The sequence below is a fragment of the Oncorhynchus nerka genome, linkage group LG22 (genome assembly GCF_034236695.1).
Source record: "Oncorhynchus nerka isolate Pitt River linkage group LG22, Oner_Uvic_2.0, whole genome shotgun sequence".
Classification (NCBI taxonomy): Eukaryota; Metazoa; Chordata; class Actinopteri; order Salmoniformes; family Salmonidae; genus Oncorhynchus; species Oncorhynchus nerka.
Genome location: NC_088417.1, coordinates 53,047,238 through 53,063,644, shown reverse-complemented (window position 1 = coordinate 53,063,644; position 16,407 = coordinate 53,047,238). Strand labels below are relative to the sequence as shown.

The window sequence follows — 16,407 nt, the reverse complement described above, 5'->3', positions numbered from 1 at the left end:
GATAAAAAACTGAAATCACATTTATATAAGTATTCAGACCCTTTCCTCATTGTTGAAGCATCCTTTGGCAGTAATTACACACTAGAGTCTTCTTGGGTATGACGCTACAAGCTTGACGCACTGTGTTCTTGGGGACCTTCAATGCTGCAGACATTTTTTGGTGCCCTTTCCCAGATCTGTGCTTCCACAAATCCTGTATCGGATGGACAATTCCTTCGACCTCATGGCTTGGTTATTGCTCTGACATGCACTGTCAACTGTGAGACCTTATATAGACAGGTGAGTGCCTCGCTCGCTCGCACGCACGCACGCACGCACGCACACACACACATCAATTGTGATTCTAAGAGCAGCTAGGTAATACATGTAAATTGTTACAACTGAAATGCACTTACTGATGGGGTTTCACATGTCTCCAAAGACACCAGGATGGTCATTAAACCTCAGATAGAACGTATCCTCCAGCTGTGATGAACACAGACACACACAGATTAGACCTAGAGAAAGGAGCCCATTATCAGGTTGGCTTCATAAAGTATTCCTGGAATTATTCCACATTTTGTTGTGTTACAGCCTGAAATCAAAATTAAATAATTTTATTTTTTCACCCATCTCGACATAATACCCCATAATGACAAAGTGAAAACATTTTTTTTTTTTTTTTTGCAAATGTATTGAAAACGTAATACAGAAATATCTCATTTAAATAGGTATTCACACCCCTGAGTCAATACTTTGTGGAAGCATCTTTGACAGCATTTACAGCTGTGAGTCTTGCTGGGTAAGTCAAAGAGGTTTCCAAATCTGGATTGTGCAACATTATCCTGTTATAGGTTAGTATTGTGGAGTAACTACAATGTTGATCCATCTTCAGTTTTCTCCTGTCAAAGCCATTAAACTCTGTAACTGTTTAAAGGTCACAATTGGCCTCATGGTGAAATCCCTGAGCGGTTTCCTTAGTCTCCAGCAACTGAGTTAGGAAGGACGCCTGTATCTTTGTAGTGACTGGGTGTATTGATACACCATCCAAATTGTAATTAATAACTTCACCATGCTCAAAGGGATATTCCATGCCTGCTTTATTTTTATACCTATCTACCAATAGATGTCCTTCTTTGCTAGGCATTGGAAAACCCCCCTGGTCTTTGTGGTTGAATCTGTGTTTGGAACTAACTGCTCGACTGAGGGACCTTACAATAATCTATGTGTGGGGTACAGAGATGAGTTAATCATTCAACAATCTAATTGTAGACCTCCACAAGTCTGGTTCATCCTTGGGAGTAATTTCCAAATGCCTGAAGGTACCACGTTCATCTGTACAAACAATAGTACGCAAGTATAAACACCATAGGACCACGCAGCCGTCATACCACTCAGGAAGGAGACGTGTTCAGTCTCCTAGAGATGAACGTACTTTGGTGCGAAAAGTGCAAATCAATCCAAGAACAACAGCAAAGGACCTTGTGAAGATGCTGGAGCAAACAGGTACAAAAGTATCTATATCCACAATAAAACGAGTCCTATATCAACATAACCTGAAAGGCCGCTCAGCAAGGAAGAAGCCACTGCTCCAAAACCACCATAACAAAGCCAGACTACGGTTTGCAACTGCACATGGGGACAAACATTGTCATTTTTGGAGAAATGTCCTCTGGTCTGATGAAACAAAAAAAGAACTGTTTGGCCATAATGACCATCGTTATGTTTGGAGGAAAAAGGTGGAGGCTTTTAAGCCGAAAAACACCATCCCAAGCGTGAAGCACGGGGGTGGCAGCATCATGTTGTAGGGGTGCTTTGCTGCAGTAGGGACTGGTGCACTTCACAAAATAGATGGCATCATGAGCTGAGAAAATTATGTGGATATATTGACGCAACATCTCAAAACATCAGTCAGGAAGTTAAAGCTTGGTCGCAAATGAGTCTTCCAAATGGGCAATGACCCAAAGCATACGTCCAAAGTTGTGGAAAAATGGCTTAAGGACAACAAAGTCAAGATATTGGAGTGGCCATCGCAAAGCCCTCACCTCAATCTTATAGAAAAGTTGTGGGCAGAACTGAGTGCGAGCAAGGAGGCCTACAAAACCTGACTCAGTTACACCAGCTCTGTCAGGAGAAATGGGCCAAAATTCACCCAACTTATTGTGGGAAACTTGAGGAAGGCTACCCGAAACGTTTGACCCAGGTTAAACAATTTAAAGGCAATGCTACCAAATACTAATTAAGTGTATGTAAACTTCTGATCCACTGGGAATGTGATGAAAGAAATAAAAGCTGAAATAATTCTCTCTACTATTATTCTGACATTTCAGATTCTTAAAATAAAGTGGTGATCTTAACTGACCTAAAACAGGGAATTTTTACTAGGATTAAATGTCAGGAATTGCGAAAAACTGAGTTTAAATGTATTTGGCTAAGATGTATGTAAACCTCTGACTTCAACTGTATATGGGGGATACAATCTTCCCAGCTCTGCAGATTTTGCTGCAAGGAGGCAGAATCCTTCGATCATTTATTTTGGTACTGTCCATATGTAGCTCGTTTTTGGTCACAGGTCCAGGACTGGCTGAAGAATTGCAACATTTACCGACAACTAACGCTGCAGATAGCCATACCGGGTGATTTGAAGTCACTTTACAAATGAACTCAAATAACCTGTACCCCCTCACATTGACTCGATACCAGTACACCCTGCATATAGCCTCGTGATTGTTATGTAATTTTCTTGTAATTTTTTTTTTAATCTACTTGTTTATTTAGTAAATATTTTCATAACTATTTCTTGAACTTTATTGTTGGTTAGGGACTTATAAGTAAGCATTTCACCAGTTGTATTTGGCGTAACTGACAAATCAAATTTGATCCTAGCCCAGGCCAATGACCTGAGAGGACGGGAAACTACCACTCAACACACCCTGTAACTCTTCTGAAGTCAATTCTCGTACCTACCTCCAAGTACATCTCTGCAGCTGCCACCACAGCATCTATTTTCTGTGATTTCTGCGGTACAGTTGATAGCCATCGTGATGAACGCTAAGAAGCCAACCATACTCAAACATATTTCTCATTGGCCTATATTTCTTCACTGCCTCAGCATAGAGCAGACATCTTCTGCACTACTCTGACCCTGGCAACCTCAACCTGCTCTCGCACAGGACACCTCCAATGACCAGCAACATGAGCACCCCTATCGTTGACACACATTTTCCCACTAAAACTACACATTCCTCTTTCCCATGTCCTCCAGCACACTTCCCACATCTTGGATTCTCCCTCCAACACACTGCTGCAACATGCCTATAAACATGACACCTAAAACACAGCAGTCTTTTTGGCACTAAAGCTCTAACAGCATAATTCATATTTAACATTACTTTGTCAGGTAAAGACTCTGAATAAAAGCTGTTTCACCACACTCCCCACCAGGTCTGCGTCACACCAAAAAGTGGGCGCCACAAACACAAGGAATCTTCAACCTAAATTGCTCTACCTCCACACTTACAGCTACCGCAGAAATCACTCTCTTCAATGGTGCCCTGTACCTAAGCGCAAAGTAAGATACAGGTCTTCCACAAGTTGCCTCGCACGAAGCGCCTGCTTCATCTGATATGAAGAAACACAAACCAACATCAAGCTCCACCGACTCAACAGCACCCACCATGGGCCTCAGGATGTCGTCATGGTATCTCTGTGCATTCAAACATCGATCAAAAAAACTTGTGTTCATTGTCCGTAGCGATTGCCTGCTAATTCCATAATCCCGCTAACAACATGGGGGCACTCTGTTCACAATGTTGACATCATCAAACCGCTGGCCCACACATGAGGTCTGCCATCTACCCGGTAGTTGAAACCAGGATTAATCCGTGAAGAGCACACTTCTCCAGTGTGCCAGTGGCCATCAAAGGTGAGCATTTGCTCAGTAAAGTCGGTTACGACGCCGAAATGCAGTCAGGTCAAATTCTCTAAAACGACGTTGGAGGCGGTAGAGAAATTCACATTAAATTATCTTGCAACAGCTCTGGTGGACATTCCAATAGCACACTTCCTCAAAACTTGAGACAACTGTGGCATTGTGTTGTGTGAAACTGCACGTTTAGAGTGGCCTTTTTTTGTCCCCAGTTCAAGGTGCACCTGTGTAATGATCATACTGTTTAATCAGCTTCCTCATATGCCACACCTGTCAGGTGGATGGATAGTCTTGACAAAGGAGAAATGCTCACTAACAGTAATAAACACATTTGTGCACAACATTGAAAAATAAGGTTTTTGTGCATATGAAAAATGTCTGCGATCTTTTATTTTAGCTCATGAAACATGGGACCAACACTTTACATGTGTTTATATTTTTTTCAGTATAGCCATCTCTGTGATATCCAAGCCAACGCTGCATGCATTTAACATAGCACAACCTTCAAGTATCAGACTACGTTACATAGAATTCAACACAACTATTATGTGGTGTTCTAATAGAAAAGACGCAATTATCACAATTTTCCAACCAAAACATTTACATAGAGGAAATGTGAAATAACACTCAAAATAAGAGGCCACTTGACCAAAATTAAGTTCTATGAACTTTTTTTTGTTGTGTGGAGGGAGGCAGGTGCAGTGTTCTCCGTTTATACAAAATAAAGGGAGGGAGGGTAAACTCTTCCTTGGTTGGCCTGCCCTTGTCTTAAGTCCAGACACAAGTGAATGTGATGTCCAGTCATAGTGCCCAGCCTGCTCTCCATCACTGGAGGGCCTCTGTGTTCCCTGGCTGAGGGCCTGTCTCAGGGAGCTCCAGCTTTTCACACTTAGTCAGTTTCAGGGTTAAGTGCTGGGAGATCTCATTGGGGTCGGTGTACAGAGCAGCAGGGACGTTCTGGAAGACAAGGAGGGAGATTTTGCAAATGACTAACCCTCTACAATAGCGGTATGATAGTATCAGCTGCACAGTGACATGCATGAAGTAGCATGAATGATTTGGACAATATGTTTTAAACAAAATCATACATACTTTTTAGCAAAGGGTGGAAATGCTGACCACTTGTGGTTAAAAGTGACCTGAGATTGGAAGTTTGGGAGTTCAAACCCTGGCTCAGTCATACCAAAGGCCTTATAGTTGAATGCTCTTTCCTTGAGTCATAGAATTGCATTGAAATTACTTAGAATATGTGCAATTTGGAGGTGTGGCCACTTGGAGACAAAAGTTAGACCTCTCGCTCAAACCACTGTAATAGTATTTTCAGATTTCGTTATTGACAAATGCTTTAAAAAGTTCAGCAAATGTAAAAACGCCCATCAACAGGTTAATGTTTGGATTCAATCCCCTGTCAGGTGAACTGTTGTGTCCTCACCTTCGGTGTGATAATTTCCCCATAACCTTCAAAGTGTTTTTGTTCAAATGCAACACTGGTCACACATGTTTTTTCCACGAGTGTAAGGGGGTTTAAGGATCTGAGGCATCAGTGCTCCAAGCTTTCAGGGAGAAGACTATACTAAACATGTACTCTCCAAACAGAAAATACAATTCTCACCTGCAATTCTGAAATGTTGCTTTCTCGAGTACTATACTCTCTGATCATGTAATTCTTTCCAGCCTGTAAAGATAACCAGGGTAAGTGATGACTCATTTCATAAGTAGGCCTAGCCTTTTCAGAGTTGAACTTCTTAACAGTGAATATTGTCCATTTCCTGCTAAAGATATCCACAGAAAATGACTCTCATGCACATCCACTCTGGTGGTTAATCGATTGTCATTTCTCAGGACAGCCCAGTCACACTTGCCTCGTGGTAGAGCCGCGTGTCGTTTATACGGATCAGAACTCCATCCACTCGCAGGAAGAACCTCAGAAGCAGGAAGAAACTGGTGGGCATCACTCTCTGTATCACACAAGTGGGTAACAAGAGCATAAGTCATTCTTCAAAACCTCATCAGCCTCTCAGAGGCAAGCATTTCAGAAAATGCATTTAACATAAGTAGTTGAATAGGAAAATTGCCTTTTAATTTTTTTTATTCCTGGTCTTACAGCCCCCGCTTGTCACGGAGACGGACATATGGACATACGGACATATGTTATCATAAAGTATCAGTTCCTGTCTGAAAGTACCACTCACTATTTTGACGCTGATCATGGACACTCCGTGGTCGTGCAGCTCGTCCTCAAACAAAAGCACGTCGTCGAAGAACATGATCTGCTCTCGCGCCTTCAGCTTCTCCATGTCAATGCGCTCCGACGTTTCTGTCGCCTGATGGAATAGCAGGTGTGTATTCATTAGTGCACACCATAGCAAAAAATATATATTTTGCCACGAATAGAAAAGTTTCTCATTAGACACATTCAGGTAGGCCCCTCCCCATTTCAGCCCATTTCATTCCTAGTGAATGCCCCCCAGACAAGAGACATCTTGAGACCAAAAAGCTTTAGAATATTAAGCCTATGCGAAAAAACTATTGCGTTCCAGGCTAACTACATTGCAGTCATTGCATTTCATCAACCGATGATTGTGTGACACATCAGTGACGGCACAGTCGGGCGTCAGGCTGCCATATCATATGGCGCGGTTAGATGACATGTTAATCACCTATCCAAGCAATGTGAGATCTGGCAGGCATCTGCAATAAAGTCTGTCTTAAACACAGCCAATGACTTACGAGAATATCTTCCACTTAGTCATGCATCGATGTCAATATGAGTCTAAGTTTAATTTGGACTTAGAAGTTAAGGTGTGTCCCTTATTTTGTAATGTTTGTGTTGTATCCACAGTGTGAACCCGAAAAGCCTCTCACCGTCATCTGCAGGTCCTCTCCTAACAAGGTGCCTCTGTAGTCTGTGGTGTATGTCCAGTCGTAGCGTTTAACTACCTCTTTGGAGTGTTCAGAATCAGCCCTGGGAATACAGACACATCCACTCACTGAGATCATTCCCCATAATAGGACTGATTAGGACTAAACCATTTCAAATGCCACTGTTTTTTCTACTTCAACTGCATTTTCGACAGTGAAGGTGGCTAGTGTATTATCACAGAGGTCTTATGATATGGGTTGTACCTGCTCTCTTGCCATTCCTGTGCACAGGCCACTTTCACAGAGTCATGCATGTTGTTGACCCTCTTGAGGGCATCGATGGCATTGAACTCAATGCCATAACCGTCTGTGTGCTGGATGCGTAGGATGTTGTCCCCAAACAGCATCTCTGGGAGCGAGGGCATGTGCATCTCCTCCCCTAACCTGGGACGAAACTGTCAAGCTTGAAACCTGAACAACTAACCTCAATGCTGCTTAGTTGGTAAATTGACGAGATTTGAATGACTAAAAGTAAGTCTAAGTCGATAAACAAGCTCCCCAATGTAGACTAAACCTTAAGAATATTAAACAGAGAATTAAAAAGACAAAGTATTTGACACAAAATACTTGGAATAGCTTACCGTTCAATGTCCTTAGATTTCATAATGTGGGTTTTTGCAGCAGTTACTTTCCATGGTCCGAATGTGAAGTCTTGCTTACTGCTCTTAAACCCATGGGTCATCATGGCTGACAAATTGGCAAACATCAACTGTAAATACAGACACCAAACCCATCAGAGAGAAGTAAAGGACGCCCCGATAGCCTAGACAGCCAATAGTGGCCGCTAGATCTGCACTGTCTAGGATTCATGTGTATTCCTGGTATTACACTAGCGTCCCCGTGGACCGGCTGGTAAATAAAACATCCGTCATTGGGGCTTCTAAGACATCATTTTCCTTAACTAGCTTTAAACGGTGAGCTGTTGGGTAAAAAAATGGTACAAATGTGTTATGTCCTAATAAAACACATTTTACACCACTATTTTCAGATTCGGACAACTTATGCCCCACACGGATTTCCTTACGCTGTAGGTCATGTCTACGGAGTCTTGCCCCGCTACTGAACACACAAGTGTAAATTAGTGTTTGTAACAAAAGATGAAGGAGAGCCTGTCTTGTCAGAGATGGCATTTGTTTTGTACAAATGCTAAATATGACATTTTCATTCAAGACAGGATAAATATATTGTTTCAGGTGATAAACATGTTTTGTTTAGTTACTTTTTCATCAACTTGTTTAACTTTATAGCAAGTCAAGCTACCTTGCAAGGCAGAGCAGCTAACTAGCTAAAAGCTAGATTGATGATACCACTGTAGCAACCTCCACCTAATAATTATCATAAAAAACAAACGTCATTACTATCACAAACTAACGGGAGGCAACAGCCATAATATAGTTGGCTTAACAGGCAATGTAACATTACTATTAAAATAGTACTCACAGGAATAGGTAATTATTTACAAATTGCTAGCTAACCCATAAAGCCATCACCGAATCCCATATATTTTCATCTTCTGTGGTTTGGTAACTTCCTGTTCTTCAATGAACTCTGGCTGGACTGAAGACGACGTCAAGTTAGAAAAATGTCAAACAGGCTGACTACACCGTTCGTGTCGCGTGCACGAGCGTTGCAAAATACATTTAGAAATCTATATATAGGCTAACGTCACGCTGCTTAGCGAGCACTACTTCCTCCTGATTCGACTCACACAGAGGCTTGAACCACAGTTTTATAACTAATCCAAGATAGGCTCGTCTGTTGTTTCCAATGTGAACAAATTAATCATAGTGGGCAGAACAAGCAAGGAGGTGGGCAGAGTCAAGCACGAGCTAGTGAGATCCTATTGGCGTGTTCTATCATTTATTTGCATATTTCCATTATGGAACGCCTACTCTGAAGTGTGCAATACCTCTATTAGCCCGTTTACTCTTCCTAAACAATGTACTTTTTGGAATCTTTGGCAAAGGGTCAAATCTACAAACGCAGTCCACTTGTTTGTTATAGATTCTCGTTTTGGAAACAGAAAATGTGCAGAATGCCTGCCAAAATCCATCTCGCTCCATTTTCAGTGAGCTTCCTCTCATCACCATATTTGGTAGTGAGTGGAAACTCCAACTGGAGGCTTCACATTTATACATCAGGTGAAATATCTGGCTCATTGTTCTATTGTTGCTTGAACCCAGGGCCAGAATATGCGAGCGGAGCGTGCCCAATTTGACTGGAGCGTGAGCGAAAATCCCAAAGGGGCGTCAGCCTGCTCCAATTTCGCTCCAATAGTGCTCACTTCATAAGCTTAGGGCATGCCCACCCCAGCATGCATTTGTAGTATACTTGTGTGCTGCTATAGCCCCTTACTTTAGCTACTGTCATGGAGTTCGCTAGATATTTTCATACAGAAACTGATAAAACATACAGGTGCTACATCAAGGTGACTTACAAAGATGAGGACCAAGAGCAAGTGAGGGAGTGCGATGATGTAGTGTCCACAACTAAAGAATCATTTTGGGATCGGAAAAGAAACTTATCCCAAAAGCATGATGGCGTATTTACTACCGGCACATGCTAAAAGAAAAGAACGAGGTGGGTAGATAAGTGCGTCATTGGAGCAAAGTATTCCTAAACTAAAAATCGGATCTCTTAAAACGATTTGTTCATTTTCGTTATATTATCTATACAATAGGCCATAATAGATTTTTGCACAATAGGCCTGGCATATTCCCACATTCAAGGAGCTTTCCGTTTTGATTGGGTTATTTTGCCTTAAAACCTTTAGACCTACCTATAGAAAAAAAGTAACTCTGCATCTCTGCACAGCCTGGCAAGAGTAGCCCAAGGGGGTGTTTAGCATCCCCAGTGGCTCTGCAAGTGTGGAGAGGATATTCACTGCTGCTGGCCGGCTCTCCAGGCACCATCGCATGAGCCTGAAGCCCCAGACCGGCCAAACTATTGTTTCTAAAAATGAACCCAAAGGGACTTAGTCATTTTAAATTGAATTTGTATTTAATTCTAAGCAAGTCGTAGCCTATATGTGCAATGTATATGATTAAACGCCAAGCACTTTGTTCCTACCAGCCTATTGTGTCGCACTCGCAAATGCTTCACAATGTATTTCTTTGTAGGCTATAGCCTTGAAAAAATATAGCCTAAATAATGAGGCTCCCTGTCTGGCTCCTGACCTATTTAGAGTGTTCATATACTGTTTAATATGACATGTAGCTTATTTGAAATTATGTTCACTTCTTACATTCCCCTTTCCATGTTTATTCAAATACTATTCATTGAAATCCATATAGGGGTCCAGGTAGTCACAAAAGTGGCTGTTGGTTAAATTGTGATTTTTAATGAAAGGAGTTTAGGAGAAAAAAAAAAACTGAGCACCGAGAGGTTTTTAGCTGAGTGGTAGGAAAGGACACAAAGCGCACATCTCAGATGAGTAGGATTTCCAACTGCTCACATGCTCTGCCCAAGGCCTCTGCTTTGCTAGCAGTTCCTAATGGTTCTCAATACCCCATGAAAGTCGGTCATTAATAGTTACCACAACCACAAGTCAGACTTTGTGGGACTATCGCCCCGTAGCACTCACTTCCGTTATCATGTAGTGCTTTGAGAGACTAGTCAAGGATCATATCACCTCCACCCTACCGGACACCCTAGACCAACTTCAATTTGCTTACCGCCCCAATAGGTCCACACGCTGCCCTAACCCATCTGGACAAGAGGAATACCTATGTAAGAATGCTGTTCATCGATTACAGCTAAGAATTTAACACCATAGTACCCTTCAAACTCGTCTTTAAGCTCGAGACCCTGGCTCTCAACTACGCCCTGTGCAACTGGGTCCTGGACTTTCTGATGGGTCACCCCCAGGTGGTGAGGGTAGAAAACAACATCTCCACCCTGCTGATCCTCAACACTGGGGCCCCACAAGGGTGTGTTCTCAGCCCTCTCCTGTACTCCCGGTTCACCCATGTCTGTGTGGCCATGCAGGCCTCCAACTCATCATCAAGTTTGCAGAAGACACTACAGTGGTGGGCTTGATTACCAACAACGACGAGACAGCCTACAGGGAGGAGGTGAGGGCCCTCGGAGTGTGGTGTCAGGAAAATAACCTCACACTCAACAAAACTAAGGAGATGATTGTGGACTTCATGAAACAGCAGAGGGATCACCCCCCTATCCACATCGATGGGACAGTAGTGGAGAAGGTGGAAAGTTAAGTTCCTCGGCATACACATCACGGACAAACTGAAATGGTCCACCCACACAGACAGCGTGGTGAAGAAGGCGCAACAGCGCCTCTTCAACCTCAGGAGGCTGAAGAAATTTGGCTTGTCACACAAAACACTCAAACTTTTACAATGCATAATCGAGAGCATCCTGCCAGGCTGTATCACCGCCTGGTACGGCAACTGCTCCGCTCACAACCGTAAGGCTCTCCAGAGGGTAGTGAGGTCTGCACAACCCATCACTGAGGGCAAACTACCTGCCCTCCAGGACACCTACACCACCCGATGTCACAGGAAGGCCATAAAGATCAAAGGACAACAACCACCCGAGCCACTGCCTGTTCACCCCGCTATCATCCAGAAGGTGAGGTCAGTACAGGTGCATCAAAGCTGGGACCGAGAGACTGAAAAACAGCTTCTATCTCAAGGCCATCAGACTGTTAAACAGCCATCACTAACATTGAGTGGCTGCTGCCAACATACTGACTCAAATCTCTAGCCACATAATAATTAAAAATTGGATGTAATAAATGTATCACTAGTTACTTTAAACAATGCCATTTTATATAATGTTTACATACCCTACATCGCTCATCCATATGTACATATTCTTATTCATTCCTTACACTTGTGTGTATTAGGTAGTTGTTGTGAAATTGTTAGATTACTTGTTAGATATTACTGCATGGTCGGAACTAGAAGCACAAGCATTGTGCTACACTCACACACATACACCATGTGTATGAGACCAATAAAATTTGATTTGATAAACCCAGCCTATTTCTACAATTTCTTACCCTTAACCACACTGCTAACCTTTACTTTTTGGTCCCAATTTAAGGTTAGGAAAACAAAAATGACCATAAACATCCCACCTACTTCTTTTTCAAGTCCTATACTTAAAAAATAAATATTATTACAAAATTCCCTATAAAAAAAATGGATGCTGTGGAATCAGTGAGGGTAACCAGAAGTAGTCTTGTGATAATAATTTGTTTCTGCTGGTCAGAGGGAGAAGGCGCTCCACATTAGATCGAATGGGGGCAAGAAATGTGAATTGTTTTGCACTCAAGAAAAGGGTGCCATTGAAAGGAGCGATTGATGGGGTAGCAGTAAATGTCAAAGTTGACCAACTGAAGGGGAAGATTCCTAGTGTTTGTGATATTTTTCCCTTGGTGCGATGCACACAGGGTGGCGCAACAGAAGAGTCATTGTCTGTTCTTTTGAGTTTTGATGTTGAGTCTTTGCCCAAACAGGAGTGATGTTAGGAAATATAAGTTATCCTGTACGAGCTTTTGTGCCAAATACATTACATTGTTACAGGTGTCAAGCTTATGTGCATGTGGCAGCAGTGTGTAAGAGGGAGGTTCCTGTGTGTGAGAAGTGTTCAGAAGGGCATGAGACAAAGGACTGTGTAGCATTAGGGAAAGTAGTGGTATGTGTTAATTAAAGGGGTGCCCATTGCGCTGGGGATCAGAAGTGAGAGGCAGGTTGAGGTTTCCAGGGTTAGAGTAGCGCAGAAGTTGTCATATGCTGAGGCAGTGAAGAAAGTAGAGGAAGATGTGTTAAGGGGGAGGGATCCTGAGAAGAGTGGTGTGAGTAGTAGATCTGTACCAGTACAGAGCAATAGGTCAACAAGTAATATGTTTCAGTAAGATTGGATTTTTAGCAATGGTTATCAACTGTACTGCAGGGATGGAAGTAAGTCGCAGAATTTGTAGTTTGTGGTGGCAGCTACAGAGAGGGATTTGGGTGTGTGAGACTTCAGAAGCATTACAGGGTGTGTTAAGTGGTGGTGTCCCATCCCTTCAGGTTGTTGGCCTGAAGTAGGACTAAATAGATTTAGTGGACTAGGGTAGTGTTCTTTTTTTTTTATTATTATTTGAGTGTTGTGTTAGATGGTAGGGTATTTGTTTATTTATGTAACTCTGTGTTGTTTGTGTCGCACTGCTTTGCTTTCTTGGCCAGGTCGCAGTTGTAAATGAGAACTTGTTCTCAATTGGCCTACTTGGTTAAATAAAAAAAATAAAGGGAGTTTTACAGTCTAGTAGATGGAGGTAATGCAACATTTATTGAATAACAATTGCCATTAAACCTCATCAAAGAAGAACAGCTACGACCGGAAGTTATTTTTGAGCAGGTTATAAATTACGCAGCAGGTTAAGATAATTAAACAAGCAGGTTTGAAGAATTGGGTTAAGAAAACCCGCCCATCCATACTACTCTGGACGGCTCTGACTTAGAATACGTGGATAAAGACAAATACCTAGGTGTCTGGCTAGACTGTAAACTCTCCTTCCAGACTCACAATAAGCATCTCCAATCAAAAATGAAATCTAGAATTGGCTTTCTATTTCGCAAACAAAGCTTCCTTCACTCATGCTGCCAAACATACCCTCGTAAAACTGACCATCCTACCGATCCTTGACTTCGGCGATGTCATCTATAAAATAGCCTCCAACACTCTACTCAGAAAACTGGATGTAGTCACAGTGCCATCCGTTTTGCCACCAAAGCCCCATACACTACTCACCACTGCGACCTGTACGCTCTCATTGGCTGACCCTCGCTTCATACTCTTCGCCAAGCCCACTGGCTACAGGTTATCTACAAGTCTCTGCTAGATAAAGCCCCGCCCTATCTCAGCTCGCTGGTCACCATAGCAGCACCCACTCGTAGCACGCGCTCCAGCAGGTATATCTCACTGGTCACCCCCAAAGCCAATTCCTCCTTTGGTCACCTTTCCTTCCAGTTCTCTGCTGCCACTGACTGGAACGAACTGCAAAAATCACTGAAGCTGGAGATTCCCATCTCCCTCACTAGCGTTAAGAACCAGCTGTCAGGGCAGCTCACAGATCACTGCACCTGTTCATAGCCCATCTATCTACCTCATCCCCATACTGTATTTATTTATTTTGCTCCTTTTGCACCACAGTATCTCTACTTGCACATCCACCATTCCATAATTGCCATATTGTAATTACTTCGCCACCATGGCCTATTTATTGCCTTAACTCCCTTATTTGACCTAATTTGCACTAACTGTATATAGACTTTGTTTTCTACTGTATTATTGACTGTATGTTTTGTTCATTCCATGTGTAACTCTGTGTTGTTGTATGTGTCGAACTGCTATGCTTTATCTTGGCCAGGTCGCAGTTGCAAATGATAACTTGTTCTCAACTAGCTTTCCTGGTTAAATAAAGGTGAAAAAAAACAGGAAGTAGGCGGGGCTCATCATAGCGGCGAACGTCTAACTTCTAGCTATTGCAAAATTCAACGCTATATAAAAGAAGCAGCAGGTAGCTGACAAACGGGCACGGATGTTTATTCAAAAGGAGTAGAAAACAACCATGCAATAACTTGATCAAGCATCCCACAAACGTATTTATCTAGCTGGCTAACACTAGCTGCGCCTCCGGATTGTTTTGTGACAAGCTGGCTGGCTCACCATCACCATATAAGCTTGTTATCTTAACCTCAGTACTAATGGATAGCCATCCCAAATGAATAACCTACTAAAAAGATAGATAATTGAAATTAAAATCAGATATTACATTAAGAAGATAGCTAAAAGTACACAACTTACTCCAGTATTTTGATCGTCAGATAACGTCCATGAAAGAGAGCTTCACAGAAATGCTTCCGACGTACTTTTCATTCTTGTATTATATGGTTCCGCATCATTTAGCCATATACTAGCTGCTTTGTAAGACAGGTCCCAAAAATGAATTGAACAGAAATAAAATGCTTAAGAAAATATTATCTTAGAAATGTTTTCATATTTATTTATTTTTTATTTGAAGTGTATGGCAGTTTTACTTTTTATATGTTGTGGTGATATTCTGTGCTGTCACCCAGACATAAGAGAGAGAAGATGACTGGTATCAATGACATAATCAGAGGCATTACAGTCAAGTGTTCCAAAATGGTAGTTGTGAGAATGTCCTAAGTAATTGATCCCATCCTAGGATTTGGTACAGTGGATGGTACTGTCTATGGCCCGATTGGTACAGTACAGCTTGCTCGCTTTTATTTTATTTATTTATTTAACTCGGCAAGTCAGTTAAGAACAAATTCTTGTATACAATGACAGCCTACACTGGCAAAACCCGGACGATGCTGGGCCAATTGTGCACTGCTCTATGGGCCTCCCAATCACAGCCGGTTGTGATTCAGCCTGGATTGGAACGAGGGTGTCTGTCGTGACACCTCAAGTACTGAGATGCAGTGTCTTTAGACAGCTGCGCCATACGGGAGCCCCTTGTCTATGTATGTATGGCAGTGGAGAGAGGGATTGAATTATGGTCTCCCAGTTTTGAGTAGACATGGGGCTGCTCAGTCCCAGGGGATACACTGAGGCCAGTTTCTTGGGACGTTCCCAAGAGGAGAAAGGTAAAGAACTAGAAAACAGTACATGTGACATTCATAAACTGAACAAAATGCATTTGTTTGGGAAACAAAAAAAAACACAAAAAAACAAAACAAAAAAAAAAGCCTGACCCATAACCTACGTTATATGTTTACGACTCGTACTGTAGTTGGAAATGTGCGATAACAGTGAAGGTTTTATTAAATTTGTACTGTTTTCTAACTCATTCTAATCAAATCAGTGTATTAGTCACATGCTTACTTAACCCTAACCAGCAATGCAGTTTAAATATAAGAGTATTTAAAGAGCAGCTGTAAAATAACAATAACCAGACTATATACAGGGGTACCGGTACAGAGTGAATGTGTGGGGGCACCAGTTAGTCGAGGTAATTGAGGTAATATTTACATGTAGGTAGAGTTATTAAAGAGACTATGCATAGATAATAACAGAGAGTAGCAGCGGTGTAAAATAGGTGGTGGAGAGGGGGGTGGGCAATGCAAATCATCTAGGTAGCAATTGGATTAGATGTTCAGGAGTCTTATGGCTTGGGGGTAGAAGCTGTTTAGAAGCCTCTGGACCTAGACTTGGCACTCCAGTATCACTTGTCGTGTTGTAGCAGAGAAGAGTCTATGACTAGGGTGGCTGGAGTCTTTGACAATTTTTAGGGCCTTCCTCTGACACCGCCTGGAATAGAGGTCCTGGGTGGCAGGAAGCTTGGCCCAGTGATGTACTTGGCCGTACGCACTACAGTTGCCATACCAGGCAGTGATGCTCTTGATGGTGCAGCTGTAGAACCTTTTGAGGATCTGAGGACCCATGCCAAACCTTTTGAGTCTCCTGAGGGGGAATGGGTTTTGTCCAGGATCTAGTTGTTGAGGGAGGTGTTTAGTCTCAGGGTCCTGAGCTTATTAATGAGATTTGAGTGCACTATGGTGTTGAGCTGTAGTCAATGAATAGTAGTCTCACATAGGTGTTTC

At 42.3% G+C, this 16,407-nt stretch overlaps 1 protein-coding gene across 1 annotated transcript; it reads right to left on the bottom strand.

The window, feature by feature from the left end:
• Positions 1-4,258: 4,258 nt before the first annotated feature.
• On the bottom strand, positions 4,259-14,721 carry LOC115105324 (TIP41-like protein). Its single transcript, XM_029627246.2, has 8 exons — positions 14,645-14,721; positions 7,411-7,538; positions 7,034-7,213; positions 6,773-6,872; positions 6,100-6,231; positions 5,770-5,865; positions 5,520-5,582; positions 4,259-4,864 (listed from the first exon to the last, which is right to left on the bottom strand). The coding sequence occupies exons 2-8, from the start codon at positions 7,533-7,535 to the stop codon at positions 4,733-4,735; spliced, it is 828 nt and encodes a 275-aa protein (XP_029483106.1). The 5' UTR covers positions 7,536-7,538; positions 14,645-14,721; the 3' UTR covers positions 4,259-4,732.
• Between the last annotated feature and the right edge of the window lie 1,686 nt (positions 14,722-16,407).

Excerpts from the sequence above, each read along its gene's own strand:
- LOC115105324 (XM_029627246.2), bottom strand. The coding sequence starts at position 7,535 with ATGTTTGCCAATTTGTCAGCCATGATGACCCATGGGTTTAAGAGCAGT. Across the intron at positions 7,214-7,410 it reads AAATCTAAGGACATTGAACG|GTTAGGGGAGGAGATGCACA; the intron begins GTAAGCTATTCC and ends GTTTCGTCCCAG. Across the intron at positions 6,873-7,033 it reads CAGGAATGGCAAGAGAGCAG|GGCTGATTCTGAACACTCCA; the intron begins GTACAACCCATA and ends CTGTATTCCCAG.